The 14,374-nt window shown below is 46.8% G+C and overlaps 1 protein-coding gene across 3 annotated transcripts in view; it reads right to left on the reverse strand.

Moving 5' to 3' along the window:
* Positions 1 to 10,205: 10,205 nt before the first annotated feature.
* Positions 10,206 to 14,374, reverse strand: part of RRP12 (ribosomal RNA processing 12 homolog) — a 47,656-nt gene continuing 43,487 nt past the window's right edge. For all 3 annotated transcript variants that reach the window (XM_025466780.3, XM_025466779.3, XM_049103493.1), the window contains exons 32-35: positions 13,156 to 13,228; positions 11,646 to 11,713; positions 11,294 to 11,376; positions 10,206 to 10,720 (exon numbers count right to left, since the gene is read on the reverse strand). In XM_025466780.3, the coding sequence (XP_025322565.1) occupies positions 10,618 to 10,720; positions 11,294 to 11,376; positions 11,646 to 11,713; positions 13,156 to 13,228 (327 nt within the window). In that variant the 3' untranslated portion in view covers positions 10,206 to 10,617. The remainder of the gene's footprint in view (positions 10,721 to 11,293; positions 11,377 to 11,645; positions 11,714 to 13,155; positions 13,229 to 14,374) is intronic.

Raw genomic sequence — 14,374 nt, forward strand, 5'->3', positions numbered from 1 at the left:
CATGTCTATCAACTGGTGAGTAAACAAAAAGTGTGTATAGCCATATACTAGAATACTAGACAGCAATAAAAAGAAATGAACTACTGACACATGCCAAAACATACACGGATCTCAAAAACACTATGCTAAGAGGTCAGAAGCAAAAGACTTCCATATTATATGATTTTCTTAACATTAAATATCCAGAAAAAGACAATTTATAGAGACAGAGAGAAGACCAGTCATTGCCTGGGGCTTTGCACAGGAACAGAGTAACACCATAGATTCAGGACGGAACTTTCTGGGGTGATGGAAATGTTCCAGAATTAGAGGTGGGTGATGTTTGCACAATCTATAAATTTACTAAAAACCATAGAACCATAGAAAATTTACAATGGGTAGATTTTATGGTAAATAAATTGTATCTCAATAAATCTGTTAAAAATGGTTATAAGGGAATTTATTGGCTCAATAAAAGAAAACTCTAGAGCTGTGGTGTCAGTTTGGTAGTCCCCAGCCACACAGGGCTATTGAATGCTTGAAATATAGGTAGTCCAAACAGAGATGTGTTGAATATACACACAGGATTTCATACTTCGCATGAATAACAGAATGTAAGATATTTCATTAGTAATATTTTACATTATTATATGTTAAAATGATACTATTTTTGGATATTAGGTTAAATAAAATATATTATTAAAATTATTTCACTGGGCAGCCCGGGTGGCTCAGCAGTTTAACGCCACTTTCAGCCCAGGGCATGATCTTGGAGGCCTGGGATCAAGTCCCACGTTGGGCTCCCTGCATGGAGCCTGCTTCTCCCTCTGCCTGTGTCTCTGCCCACCCCCCACCCCTGTCTCTCATGAATAAATAAAATCTTAAAAAAATAAAATTATTTTACTTCCTTTTAATGTGGCTGCTGGATAATTTACATATATGACGGCATTATATTTCTGTTGGACACTGCTGTGCTAGACACAGGTCTAACTTCAGATGAACCTTGACCTAGCAACTTAATGATGTCACCAAAGACCTCATTTCTTTCCAGTTCTCTATTTGATCTCCTGTGGGGTGGGTTTCATTCTGAAGCCAGCAGCTCTTACAGGGACAGGCTTCCTTATTCAAGAGCAGAGTCTGTGTACCAGTATTTTTCAAAAGACCCATTGGATTAGCTGACATCCTCACCCCTGCACCAATTCTGAGGACAAGTGGAGAGCTCACATGCCCCACTCTTAGAGCTGGTCTTAGGTCAGCCTCTCCAGTACCACATTTTTACCAGAACTGAAATTAAGGAATGTTGGGAAGGAAAAAGGATGGACTGATGCTGGAGAAGCAGCCAAGAAATGTTCCCCATCAAAAAAGAGTCACAAATAACAGTGTGACCAGTGAGATCAGAGGTGTTTACAGATTGCCTATGGTATAGTCGTCATTTATTCTTTCTGCTTTTTCTCACTCATACTTTAGTGTCTCCTAGTATGCCTGGTTATTCTTTTTTTTTTTTTTTAATTTTTATTTATTTATGATAGTCACAGAGAGAGAGAGAGAGAGAGAGGGGCAGAGACACAGGCAGAGGGAGAAGCAGGCTCCATGCACCGGGAGCCCGACGTGGGATTCGATCCCGGGTCTCCAGGATCGCGCCCTGGGCCAAAGGCAGGCGCCAAACCGCTGCGCCACCCAGGGATCCCTGGTTATTCTTGATTGAATACCAGATACTATATTTGAAAACTTTTTTATAGAAATAATTTGGAAGCTAAAATGATGTTGCCATGTTTGTTTCTGCAAAATTCCTGCTGACAGTAGCAGTACAAGTACAGAACCACCTGAATCCAAGTGTCCTAGTCTCAAGATTCCCTGGACCACCCAGATGACATGATGGTAGTTTGCAATCCTGTGTGATGTGCTTTGGACATTAGGTTTTCACCCATTAGGGCCCCAGGCTAAGGTGTGCATGTGTAATTTGTTTGAGTTTCTACTCTTGGGGTTCCCAAACTCCAACTTCCGTCCCCTTAATCCCATGAGGGCATGGGGCCTCCAAAAGTACATATCAGGCTTACAACAGACTCTTCCTACTTTGCACCACCACCCACCCACCCAAGCGTAAGTTCCCCTTTTGCTGGGCTTTCCTTTCCAGCTCCTGTCTACTCTTGGGGCTTGGTTAGGTAATTCTTCACTCTCCTGCTAGCTCTTTGTTGCTTTTAAGAAGTTTGTTTTGGGGCATCTGTGTGGCTCAGTCAGTTAAGCATCTGACTCTTCATTTCAGGTCTGGTCAAGACCCTGCATCATTGGGCGCCCTGTTCAGAGGAGTCTGCTTCTGTCTTTGGCTTGTGCTCTCTCTCTCTAATAAATAAAATCTTTTTTAAAAAGAGAGAGAGATGTTTCATCCTACTTTTTTAGTTGAACTTGAGAGTAGTTTGGGCTGAACTGCCCATTACCAGAACTCCTCACCAATGACCTTCATGTTACCAAATCCAGCAATCCTCGTCTCACGTGACTTCTCAGCAGATCCCATGCAGTTGATAACCTCTTTTTCCCTGAAATGTTACCTTCACGTAGTTTCCAGAATACCATGTTCTCTTAACTTTTGTTTTGTCTTCTTTTTTTTTTTATTTTTTTTTTATTTATTTATGATGGTCACAGAGAGAGAGAGAGAGGCAGAGACACAGGCAGAGGGAGAAGCAGGCTCCATGCACTGGGAGCCCGATATGGGATTCGATCCCGGGTCTCCAGGATCGTGCCCTGGGCCAAAGGCAGGCGCCAAACCGCTGCGCCACCCAGGGATCCCTGTTTTGTCTTCTTGGTTTGTTTTTTCTCTACCTCACTGGCTGTTCTTCCTTATCTATCTTCTTTTACTATTGGGATATCCCAAGCTCAGGCCTCAGACATTTTCTCTTCTGTCAGCACTCACCCACTTGCTGATATGTCAGCCTGTTTGCTTGAAATACACCACACATACACATACAACTCTCAAGTGTATATATCCATGCTGGAATGCTCCTGAGTTCCAGATTCCTAACTCTAGCTGGCCCATCTCCATTTGAATGTCTAACACCAACTCAAACTCAGTATGTCCAAAACTGAACTCCTGTCTTTCCTGCCCCAAAATGTTCCATCTGCAGTTTTTCCCATCTTGGATGATGGCCTCTTCAGATCATATGACCCTTCATTCACAATCTTCCACTGGTTCCTCTTTCCATTGGGAAGAAAAGCCAAAGTCTTCTCAATGGCCTATAAGATACTATGCCATCTGGCCCCAGTGCACATCTGGATTTCATCTCCCTCTCACTCTCAGCTTCAGTTATTTTTCTTTGAACACCACAAGCACATGCCTACCCGCAGGGCCTTTGCACTTGCTGTTTCCACCATCCTGATGAGTTAAAATTTCAATTCCCCAAGTCTTTAACCACTTTCTCTGATTGCCCAATTTAAAGTTGACCATTCCTCCTTCCCATCCCTATCCCCTTTTCTGCTTTATAATTCTCTAGGACACTTATCACTATCTAACATGCTAAAATTTCACATTTATTTTCTTTGATTCTCCCATGAAAGCTGGAGTCGTTTGTTTTGTTCTCTGGTGTATCTGCAGTGCCTAGGACAGTGCTGGACATACACTGGGCAACAATAAAAAGGGCTCAAATGGTTGAATGTACTTCCTTTGTGGCCCAGTAAACAAGGGGCCCATCTTCCCTTTCCTGAAGCTGAAAGGGAAGAGTGCTGAACTTCAGGTTGCAGTTTTCATACTACCTACAACTACTTCCCACCATCTCCACCACTGATACCCCCACCCACCTGCCCAGGCACCTGCACTCTCCCCTCTGGTCTGAATTTTAACAGCAGCTTCCTAACAGGCCATCTTGTTTCCGCTTGCCCTGTTCCAATCTATGACTCACACAGCAGCTAGCGATCTTAAAAAAAAAAAAAAAAAAAAAAAGCAAGTCAGATGCAGGTCTGCATTGTCCCCTCCATCACCATGGCCACACATCTGAGCTAGGCTAATCCAAGACCCTATGAAGCACCAGCAGCAGCTTCTCTAGTCTGTGGCTGTCCTACTTCCCTACCCTGTTCCCCTGGTCCAGCAACCCTGGCTTCTTTTCAGTTCTTTGAAGGGGCCAAACTCTTCTTGGCTCCAAGGCCCTCTGCACTGGCTATTCCTTTGGAGCATGAGCCAAAAGTAGTCATACCATCCTCCATCCCTCACCACACATATATACACACACACACTCTCTCTCTCAGTGAAACAATGAGCCCGGTATGGAGCAGAACTTCAAGACAGGTCCTGGCCCAAGCCCACCTCCCAATCATATTGCTGCCCATAGGCCCCATGATCTAGAAATTTTGGAGCCTTGGTCATTGAGGCAAATGACTTAACCTAAAGCCTGCTCATCCTTCAGGTCTTACACAAATATCATTTACTATAAGAGGCCCCCCTATAGCCTCTTCATCCAAATGAAGTCCGTTCAAGGTGTCTGCAGAGCACTATCCCAATCACATGTTTTTATTTTCTTTACCTGTCCCCTCCTCATAAACTTCCTGAAGGCAAAGATCCTGTCTATCTGGCTTACTACCACATCTCCCATCTCACAAAATGCTTTCTAAAATGCTTTCTAAGAAATCCTTTGCTCAGAAAAAAGGCACAATGCAAGTGTGCGTTTGTGTATGCACACATGCACATGAGATATGCATGGAGAGGGTGAAGAAGAGGACAAGGAATGTGGTAGAAATGGCAGAAAATGGTAGAAGAGAATGCAGCCCAACTCCATCACCCTCTGCAAGGGGAAGAGGAAGGAGAGGAAGGAATGCCTAGCAAGCAGCCCCACCCCACCCTTGCCCTCACGGTAGTTAAGAAAGTCAGTCCTAGCAGAGCCCCACCCTCCTCTCACCAAGCACACTGAAACCTGTTCTGTACTTTTAGTCTCAGAGCGGCAGGGCTTTGGGAGTAAAAAGCCTGCATATGGATGAAGGGAAAGACTGTGGCCTCCCAATTGCAAGTGGCCTTTGGAAATGTCCAGCTATGCCTCCTGGCAACATGGCCTTCCCCTGGGCTGAGTCACGTGGAGCCCAGCCAGGTGGGCTTGACCTCTGGGGGCCAAGGCACTACCTTCTGCTAACCAGTTAGCTTTGCTTCCCAGTTCCTAGCTGTGAAGGATCACGAAATGATAGCTATATCATCACACCACCATGGCAGGGATGGGGAGTTAGTGCTTGTGAACGTGTTTGGTGGTGAACCAGGAGGGTCCTGTGCTGGCTCAGACTGGAATCTGTGTGGCTGGGTCCCTGGGTGTCCTGATGGACAGGACCCATCCACATGACCTCTGTGAAAGTCCTCGTGTGGGCATGGAAAGATCTTCAGAATAAATACAAGTCAGCTTTGCTAGCTGGTTATTTGCTCTGGAGGTATACTCTGCTTAAGTTGAACTACTTGCTGGAATGGTTAAGGAAGGCATTTTTAGATAAGTGTTATCACGCAAGGACTCAATCAATATGCACAGCTGTGTAAAATCTTCTCGGGTAATGTTGCACCTTGTCATTTTTATGACCTTATTTACAACTGAGGGCTGGTCCCAAGTTATCAGCTGTGTATGTGTTTCAGGCTCAAGTCCAGGATCTATGGCATAGCAACAGTTCTGGTTCAAAGCAAGGCTCTTCAAGAGCTTGTAAAACCAACAGAGGAGCTATGAGGATGTACCAGCTATTCCCGGCACCATTCACAAATCCATCTGCCTGTCATCAGTGCCTCAGGCGCTCTCTCAAATTCTGCCCTAAAATCCTATCAGCTCTGTAATTGCTACCTTTGGGTCTACAGGGTAACATCTCTGGAATCTAGAAATCAAGCCGCCCTATAGAAGTTAAACCCTTCAAGTCCACACACGACAGATAGGATTAGTTATGTGCGCAAGGCCCCAGAGAGAACAGGATGTCTCCCTGGTGAAAGCCCGAAGAGTTGGGCTTAGAAATTCAATCTGGGTGTGCCTGCAAGTGAAGAAAGCAGGAGCCGAATGAAATCTCAGAAAAGCTTCTGAACGGTAGATAAGGGTTTCTGAAGGGTCTAGAAGACATGAGAGGTAGGCTCTGGCCCTAACCAGAATTGAGGGGGACCCGGTGGGCAGGTATTTCCCATAGAGAAAACACTGTTCTACCTCAGTGACATGACCAATGTATCACTCACATGATCTCCCATGCCCTGTTCCACGTTCACTAAAGCCTCATCATTCTGACTTCCAGAGCAAGGAGGGAGTGTGTGGTGAGCAGCCACCATGACACAAGTCTCAGGCCCCTTGGCAGTTATATTTCTCATTACAAATTAATAAATCATCATTTTGACTAGGCCTCTTGAGAGTCTCTTTTCTCTTCTGAACATGATCAACTCTGATTTTAGACTTGTAAAGCTAATATTCAGACCTCAATCCAGCCTGAGTGTGCCACCATACTCCCCACCCATATTCTTTTTTTCTTATTTTTTTTTCTTTTTGAGAGAGAACATGCATATGTGAGAGTGGGGGAGGGGGAAAGGGAGGGGCAGAGGAAGAGGGGGAGAGAGAATCCTAAGTAGGCTCCACGCCCAGGGTGGCCTGACTTGGGGCTTGATCTCATCACCTTGAGATCATGAACTGAGCTGAAATCAAGAGTCAGATGCTGGGATCCCTGGGTGGCGCAGCGGTTTGGCGCCTGCCTTTGGCCCAGGGCGCGATCCTGGAGACCCAGGATCGAATCCCACATCGGGCTCCCGGTGCATGGAGCCTGCTTCTCCCTCTGCCTGTGTCTCTGCCTCTCTCTCTCTCTCTCTGTGACTATCATAAATAAATAAAAATTGAAAAAAAAAAAAAAAAAGAGTCAGATGCTTAACTGACGCCACCCAGGCTCCCCCCCCCCCCACATTCTTAATCAGTATTTACCCATTATTGACCACAGCCTCAAAATCCTATTCTAGCACTTCCACGACCAGTCAACAGGACTGGGACTGGGAGAACAACTTATGCCACTGCAGCCCTGGTCCTGGACAACTTGGCCAGCCTCTCTGACAGCATGGTAAATGGTTCTGATGGCAGAAACTATGGTAACCATGATTTCAGGAAATGGCAAGCCAGCTTGTAGTGCCCCAAATGAGGGTTATTTTCTGGAGTACATTCATCTATCTATTCAAAATAATGTATAGCAAAAATAGAACAAAGAACAGTCATCATCATCAGATCACTTTCTAAATATTGCTTTGTATGTGATCCAACATCTAGTGATGGCATTACATTCCTGTGTACATCAAGGAGCAACATACTTATGGGCCCAAAGATTCTTTGTAAATAAACTGACCTACAGTCCACTGGGAAGATGCTTAAACTAGACCACTGAAAACAATGTTTATCAAGCGTTTATACTGGAAGAGTAAAAAGCTTGTGATAGCCAAGTGCAAATTTAGATTATAAACTTATTTTTTAAAACTGTTTTTGTATCCCTCATGTAGGGATACAAAAAAAATACATAAAAAAATCCCTTATGTAGTAAAAAACCAGAATGAAATATACGGTTAATACAGCTGACCCTTGAACAATATGGGGGCTTGGAGTATTAACCCCCGTGCAGTCCAAAATCCACTCATAATTTTTGACTTCCTCAAAACTTAACTACTAATAGCCTACTGCTGACCAGAAGCCTTACTGATGACATTATTAAACAACACATATTTGGCATATGTATCATATGCTGTATTTGTTTTTCATATGCTGTATTCTTAAAGCAACTAAAGAAAATACTATTAAGAACATCATAAGGAAGAGAAAACACATGTATAGTACTGTGCTGTATTTATCAAAAACAATCCAGGCACCTGGTTGGCACAGGAGCTTAAGCATCCAGCTCTTGGTTTTGGCTCAGGTCATGATCTCACGGGTTGAAAGATTGAGCTCTGCACTTGGCAGGGACTCTGCTTAAAGATTCTGTCTCCCTCTGCCCCTTCCCCACTGGTGTGCTCTCTTTCAAATATATATATATTATTTTTAAGGAATCCATGTGTAAGTGGACCTGTGCACTTCAAATCTGTGTTGCTCCATAGTCTACTGTACTAGGATTAACAGTGAAATTACAGTGGAAGGATTCTAGCTCCTGCTTTTACTTTTCTGTTTTTTTCCAAATGTTCTGTGAATCTTTATTACTTTCATAGTGAAAGAGAGAATACGCTCTAATTTCCTAAGTCACCCTGTGATGAAGCAAAAGCAGTCAGAGAAGAATGAAAACAGAGACCACGTGAACATCATAAGTAATTTTCTCACATGTTGCAAACAGTGCAGGGAAACACGACAAAGCCTGTGGACCGAGGCAGGCTTGCACAGATGACCGTGGACCTATGATAGCAGCCACTGCCAGGAGTGACCCTCACCACCATCACCACCACACCTACTGCCATAGTCACAAGAAGCTGCATTTCCCAGAGAGGGTTGAGGTCACTTTCACCAGCCACACCTGTGTCCACGGGCACCAGGGTGGGGGGATGTGAGTAGACTGCCTTTGTAAACCCCTAATGCTGCACACCGTCTCGGTCAACACTAGGGTTGCTGTTTTGGTGCAGTCACACAAGGCATGTTCCACCTTCCATTTCTCAGGAGTGAGGATGGATCCCAGAAAAGAAAGCCAGAACAAGTCTGATTCTGACTTTGCCAAAAGCATGAGAAAATCAAAGTAGTAAATCTGGATCCTGGGGGAGGCCCTCCTGAAACTGAATGAGCCTCCTGAATGGCCCTCCTGAAACTGAATTGATAAATACTCCCAATCCCCATCCCCCCCTCCATGGAACAAAAGCAGCACTGACTTTCACAACAAATGTTTCAAGCACCTCAAGTTTCTAGGGCAGATTAATTGTTGCCTCTGCTTCAAGGTAATTTGCATTTGAAGTCTACTTCCACAAGAATATGGAATTTAGCACATCACCAACATCAGCCTTTCTAGGCCACCTGCTTCAGCCCTACCCCTATTGATTAGCAATAATCGTGACTTGGATAAACCTCATTGGCTATGATACTGCCACTGTACAAAGCTCTAGTCCTACGTTTGAAAGAAAACAAAGATCTTGGAAAGCATGCTACAGTCAGCACACTGGCTTCAAACTTTTTGTTAAAGACATCAACACTGAGCAACCGGCTCATCCCCATTCCTACTTTCATGCAGCAACCTACTGCACATGGCTAATTTCCTGAGAAAGGAAATAGGAAAGGGCTGTGATAGGCCTAATTTGTCCAGAAGTGTAACCACAGGGGTCATGGTTACATCCCTCTGCAAATTTCTAAGAGCCACCTCTTGGTGACCATCTTCCTTGCTTTCCAAGCCCAGACTTTCTGTGAACAAGGCATGTAAAGAGCGCCACCTCTGGGTGAAGTGTGGTTCCTCTCCACTTCCTAGCTCCAAAATCAGTAGGAGTAAATCCCCTCATTTGGGGATGGATGGATCACATCAAAACTGGAGCTCCTTTAGAGAATGAACAAAACTGCACAGGGCCTCCTGGGAGCATTATCAGAACCAAGGGCATGAAACTAGAATGGAGACTATTGAATGTGTGTATGTGTGTGGGGTGGGGTGGGGGTATCTCATCTCAAACAGGGAGAATTTGAGATGAGAAAAGCTATGGATCAAATACCAGGGGACAATTCCTCCTACTGGAGTAGCCCTAGGATTCCTTGCTTCTTGAGGCCTGTTGGGAAAGCACACACTGGGGTACCCTGGCCAACAAAGTGACCTCGGGGGCAAGAGGAGGTCAGCACTACTTCCTCTGTTCCAGGCCAACAGAGCTGGACAGTGAGAATCTTTGTACAACTTGCGTACTTACCTGGGAAAAACAGGACATAATGATCAAGCTAGATGATTCAGCTGCACTCGGCACTTGGTGAGGCTTAGTAAACACTTCAATGAACCACTGAACAAAGCTGCTGGGAGAAACCTGTGGCCGGGTCAGCTTGGGGTAGCCACGCTGTAGCTCTAAGCAACTCTTAGCCTGACCCGCCCCAGCGCATCATTCACTGCCCCTCCTGTGCCTCCAAATGTCACCTTCTGACTGGGGCTGTAAAGTGAAGTCAGGGAGACCTCTTGACACAGGTGGGTGTCCCTGGGCAAGTTCTAGGCCTGACCTAGGGCTACCTGCAGTGCCTTAGACCGGCTGCTGGGACTGGACAAGAAGTGGTCAAGCTACTGTTGTCAATAACTGGACATAGTTCTTGTCCTTGAGGGACAGGTGATAAAACACAGTGTTTCTAGGGACAGTGCATGCTGGTGCATGTTTATTCTACATCTGGTCACAGCAAATCTTATATGCCCAGACCACAGCCAGGCTAAGTGTCACGTGGCTACAAGAGTCTGGAAGAAATGGAAACTGTCTGCTCTGGTGCACATGGCCACTCGGGGAAGAAACACAGCTGGCCTATTTGGAGACAGTGAGGCTATATTCCCATCTCTAGGCTCTAGGGACAGCTCTGAAGGGTGATTCCAGTTTGGCATTTCCAAAATCCTGGGTGCCTCTCTGGAAACCAAGTCCCATCCAACAAGTCATTTTGAGTCCAGGCTGTGACAGAAAAAACCTCGAGCATCTAAAGTTGTGGTCAAAGCAGCGTGGGAGCCACAGAGAGACCTTAGACTGGATCACAGAGCCCTCTGGGGGACCCTTCAGGGCCGACGATCCTTTCTGCGAAGCTTGTGTCCCACCTGGGATCCTCGCTGGGCAGCTTTCACCAGGCCTTTGAACTGTCCCTGCAGCTTCACCTTCTTCCTGCAGGGACAAGGAACAGAAGGGTCACATCTCTGTGTGACATCACAGGTGGTCCCCTCCCCTCCAGCCAATGTTGGATAATGGCTCCCCCAGCATTAGGAGGAACTGAAGAGAAAGGGTGCTGCCTGTCAATGCGCAGCACATGATTTGGGTAGACCATGTGCTACCCTGCTTAAAAGAACAGTTCAGGTCAATAACACTCATGTGTACCAATGACATGAAAATGCACATTAAAAAGTAAAAGTAAGGGTGCCTGGGTGGCTCAGTTGGTTAAGCTTCTGCCTTCAGCTCAGGTCATGATCCCAGGATTTTGGGATTGAGTCCCAAGTCCGGCTCCCTGCTCAGCAAGGAGTCTGCTTCTTTTTCTCCCTCTGCCCCTCCCCCTGACTCAAGTACATGCTCTCCCCTCCTCTCTCTCTAAAAACAAGCAAACAAACAAAACAAAACCAGGAGACACTTGAGCCATTAAGTTGAGACTGTACTGAGAATATGGCCCTCCCCTCTTTGGAGTACTGAGCTCCCCAGCGCCATGCCTACCATCTCAGCCCAACCCTGCATAGCCCAGCACTGTACCTGCGGTTGAGTTTGGTTCTGTTGAGAGGGATGTAAGCATAGGGGTCAGGCCGACCTTTCTTCTTCACATCACCCTTTGCTTTCTGCTCAACCAGAGAAAACAGAATCAGCTAGGAGTACAGGGCTCCCCTTCCTCCCTGCTGACTTAATAGGCCCCCTGTCCTCCCCTTTACTCTGTGCCTTGGTGGCACCCCAGGGTTCCTGTAGCCCTGGAATGCCATCCAACAAAGGTGTGGATTTTAGATGCCAACAAGATCTCAGTGTGGCCTGAGTCTGGCTCAATAAAGGTAATGGGTGGGCACAGCTCCCCTTGTTCTTTCTCAGAGGTTTTGTCCCTACCCACAGCTTTTACCTTGGCCTTGTATTCAGCCCCAGGCGTAGTCTTCTTGGCCACAGGGCGATGGATGCCAGAGCCTCCAGCTAGAGGGGGAACACAAGGGCCATGAATCAGGCAAAGGCAGGGCAGCTTCCTCCCAGGAGAAGGCAATGGGTACCTTCTCTTTGCAGAGCTGCCGGGGAACAGACGAATCAAGGCTAGCAACCTGTCTGTCCCCTACCAAGCAAGGACTTTCCTCAAGAATGTCCAGTGGCTGAATGGCTTAGACCAGTGGGCTCCTCAGGCACACCTGAAGCTGCAAAGACCTATCGATAATCTCTGAGGACATACACCTTCTCCACTAACATAAACCACCCCCCAGTCTCCAAAGCTGAATCTGCTCTGTTCTAGAAGAAAACACAGGCTCTGAAGTCAGACTGACCCACATTCAACTCCCTGTTGAACCATCAACAGCTTTAACCTCGGCAAGTCTCTGAATTTCTGGAGCTTCTGACCTCGTCTGCATAACAAGGTACTTTAGGCTGCTGCTCATTTGGGGCTTTGCACCAACACCGAGGGAGAGAGAAAGCTCTTGTCCCACTATACAGACTCGAAAGCTGTGGTTACAGAAGCCCAGGTACTTCCAAGGTCACTTATCTCCAGTCTGATTTTAACACACTCAGGGATGAATCCTACAATGACTACTCAGGAGGATACTCTGAGATGATCCAGATACCCTCCCCCGCTTTTTTTTTTTTTACACAGATGGGAAACCAGAAGCTGAGAGGCCACAGGACTGGATCAAGTTAGCCACACAACTAAGAGCAAGCAGTCCTGACCCCGGGCCTCCTCCACATTGTCTGGTTCTGCACCATACCACCTCAGAGCGGAGTAGGTGAACTGGGTGCTGGTCTGTGAGACCACAGAGGGAGAAGCCATAAGGCTCTGTGGCCGGGTTAGGATGTTGTAAGGCTCTGAGGTCACACCAGCTCCTGCGACTGGAACTTTCCACAGAAACCTCTGTACCTCCAGATGCACAGCAGGGGTTGCCCTCAGGGGAAGGAGGCAGAGGTGAGTAACAGATATCTCTCCTGGCCTTGGGCAGCCACTTTGGTATCTACAGCAGCTGCTCTGGGAAAATGAACACCTTAGGGTCCCAGAGACAAATGTGTAGGAGAATCTCCTAGGCAAGCTACCCTCAATACAGCCTCCCCAAACCCAGCCTGACTCAGAACTGGACAAGAGAGGCAGACACCTCCCAGGAAAAAGGGTGGGCTATAAGCCTCAAGGAAGGCCTAGGTGGGTGGGGTAGAGATGAGGTTCAAGGGCTCCTCAAAGGGTGGGGTTCCATGCATAGATCTCCTGACCCCCAGGGCCCGACACTCTCACCCCCTAGCCCTGTCTTGGGTGACATACCAGCCGATCTTTGTCAGTGCTGACTGACTGCAACGGGGTCATGCAAACTCGTGGCTCTGCGTGCAACTCCCCTGTCTAATGCAGGGGATAGAGAACAGATTGTCCCAAGAGAGGAGAGTGGAAGCCTCACCTTGGTACTGAGGCGGCATCTCCAGCTCCTCATCATCAGCCTCCTTCTGATGCTTGAGTTTCTGGTGTTTCTTCTAAAGTGGTGAGCAAAGTTCATTAACAAGGGTATATGAACATCCTCACTAATGTTCACAGTAAAAATAAACAACCTGTGTAGCAGGAAAGGTTCTCTGCCACTCGATCCCCCACTTACAGATGAGAACACCAAGGCTCAGGGAGAATAAGGAACTGTCTAAAATTATACAGCTAGACAGCACAGAACAAAGTTACAGCCCAGCCCATGACTGCAATCTCACATGGCTGCTTCACATATAACTCCTGTCCCCAGGCTACAAGTGCGTGTCTGGGCATCTTGACCTACGCTTACGTTCCAATTCAGAGGGGACCTCATGCATCGGGGTTTCTCAGACCCTCAGCTACCCTCTGACCCCATAACTCTCTGATCTGGTTTTCACCTAGCTCTCCAAATGGAATTCTGCATGGGTGCAATGCTCTGATAACAAGGTAGCTCCTCAGGCTCAGGGATAGGGCATTTGTGAATATGATGTCAATGAAAGCAGTAATTTGGGGGAAAAGATCACTAGATACCACACTAATGTGCTTGATATGCCTAATTTCATGAAGTCAACCCAATAATTCTACAAGATTTACAGGTGAGGAACTGAGTTTGAAAGTTTAGGTGGAAGCCAGAAAGGGGCCCTAGAACCTGGGTCTTCACTACTAATATTATATCCCTTGCCTAGGCAGCTGTCCTCCAAGGGGGGCACCCAGGAAGGCTAGATGGGTTGGCCACAGTCTGAGAAGACAGAGAGGGAAGACACTGCTCCAAAATGTTTCAGAAGTGCTGTTTGTTGGGCTTGAGAAGGTCAGTCAGGGCTTGGACCCATATTACCCTCGCTGGTTCAGGTGGGGCAGGTGAGAAGCTGCACTCCATCCTGGAAGATACCAAGGGGCTTAAATTCTTGGGCTCAAGAGCCTGGAAGGCCAGGGTTTCAAATCCCTAGTCTGCATCTAATAACATGTGACCTTGGGCAGGCTACTTACTTTCTGTAAGCCCCCTCTGGAAATGGGGTTGATAGAGTCCCCATCACCTTTGAGGATTAGGTGAGGTGACTTGTGGGGCCTTTTGTGCTCCTCAATGGCGGCTGGCCCTGCCCCTGCAGGAACTTGCCCCTTGGAACACAGGCCAGCTGTTGCCTTTGCAACAGCACATGCCCTTG

The sequence above is a fragment of the Canis lupus genome, chromosome 28 (assembly GCF_003254725.2).
Source record: "Canis lupus dingo isolate Sandy chromosome 28, ASM325472v2, whole genome shotgun sequence".
NCBI classification, from domain to species: Eukaryota; Metazoa; Chordata; class Mammalia; order Carnivora; family Canidae; genus Canis; species Canis lupus.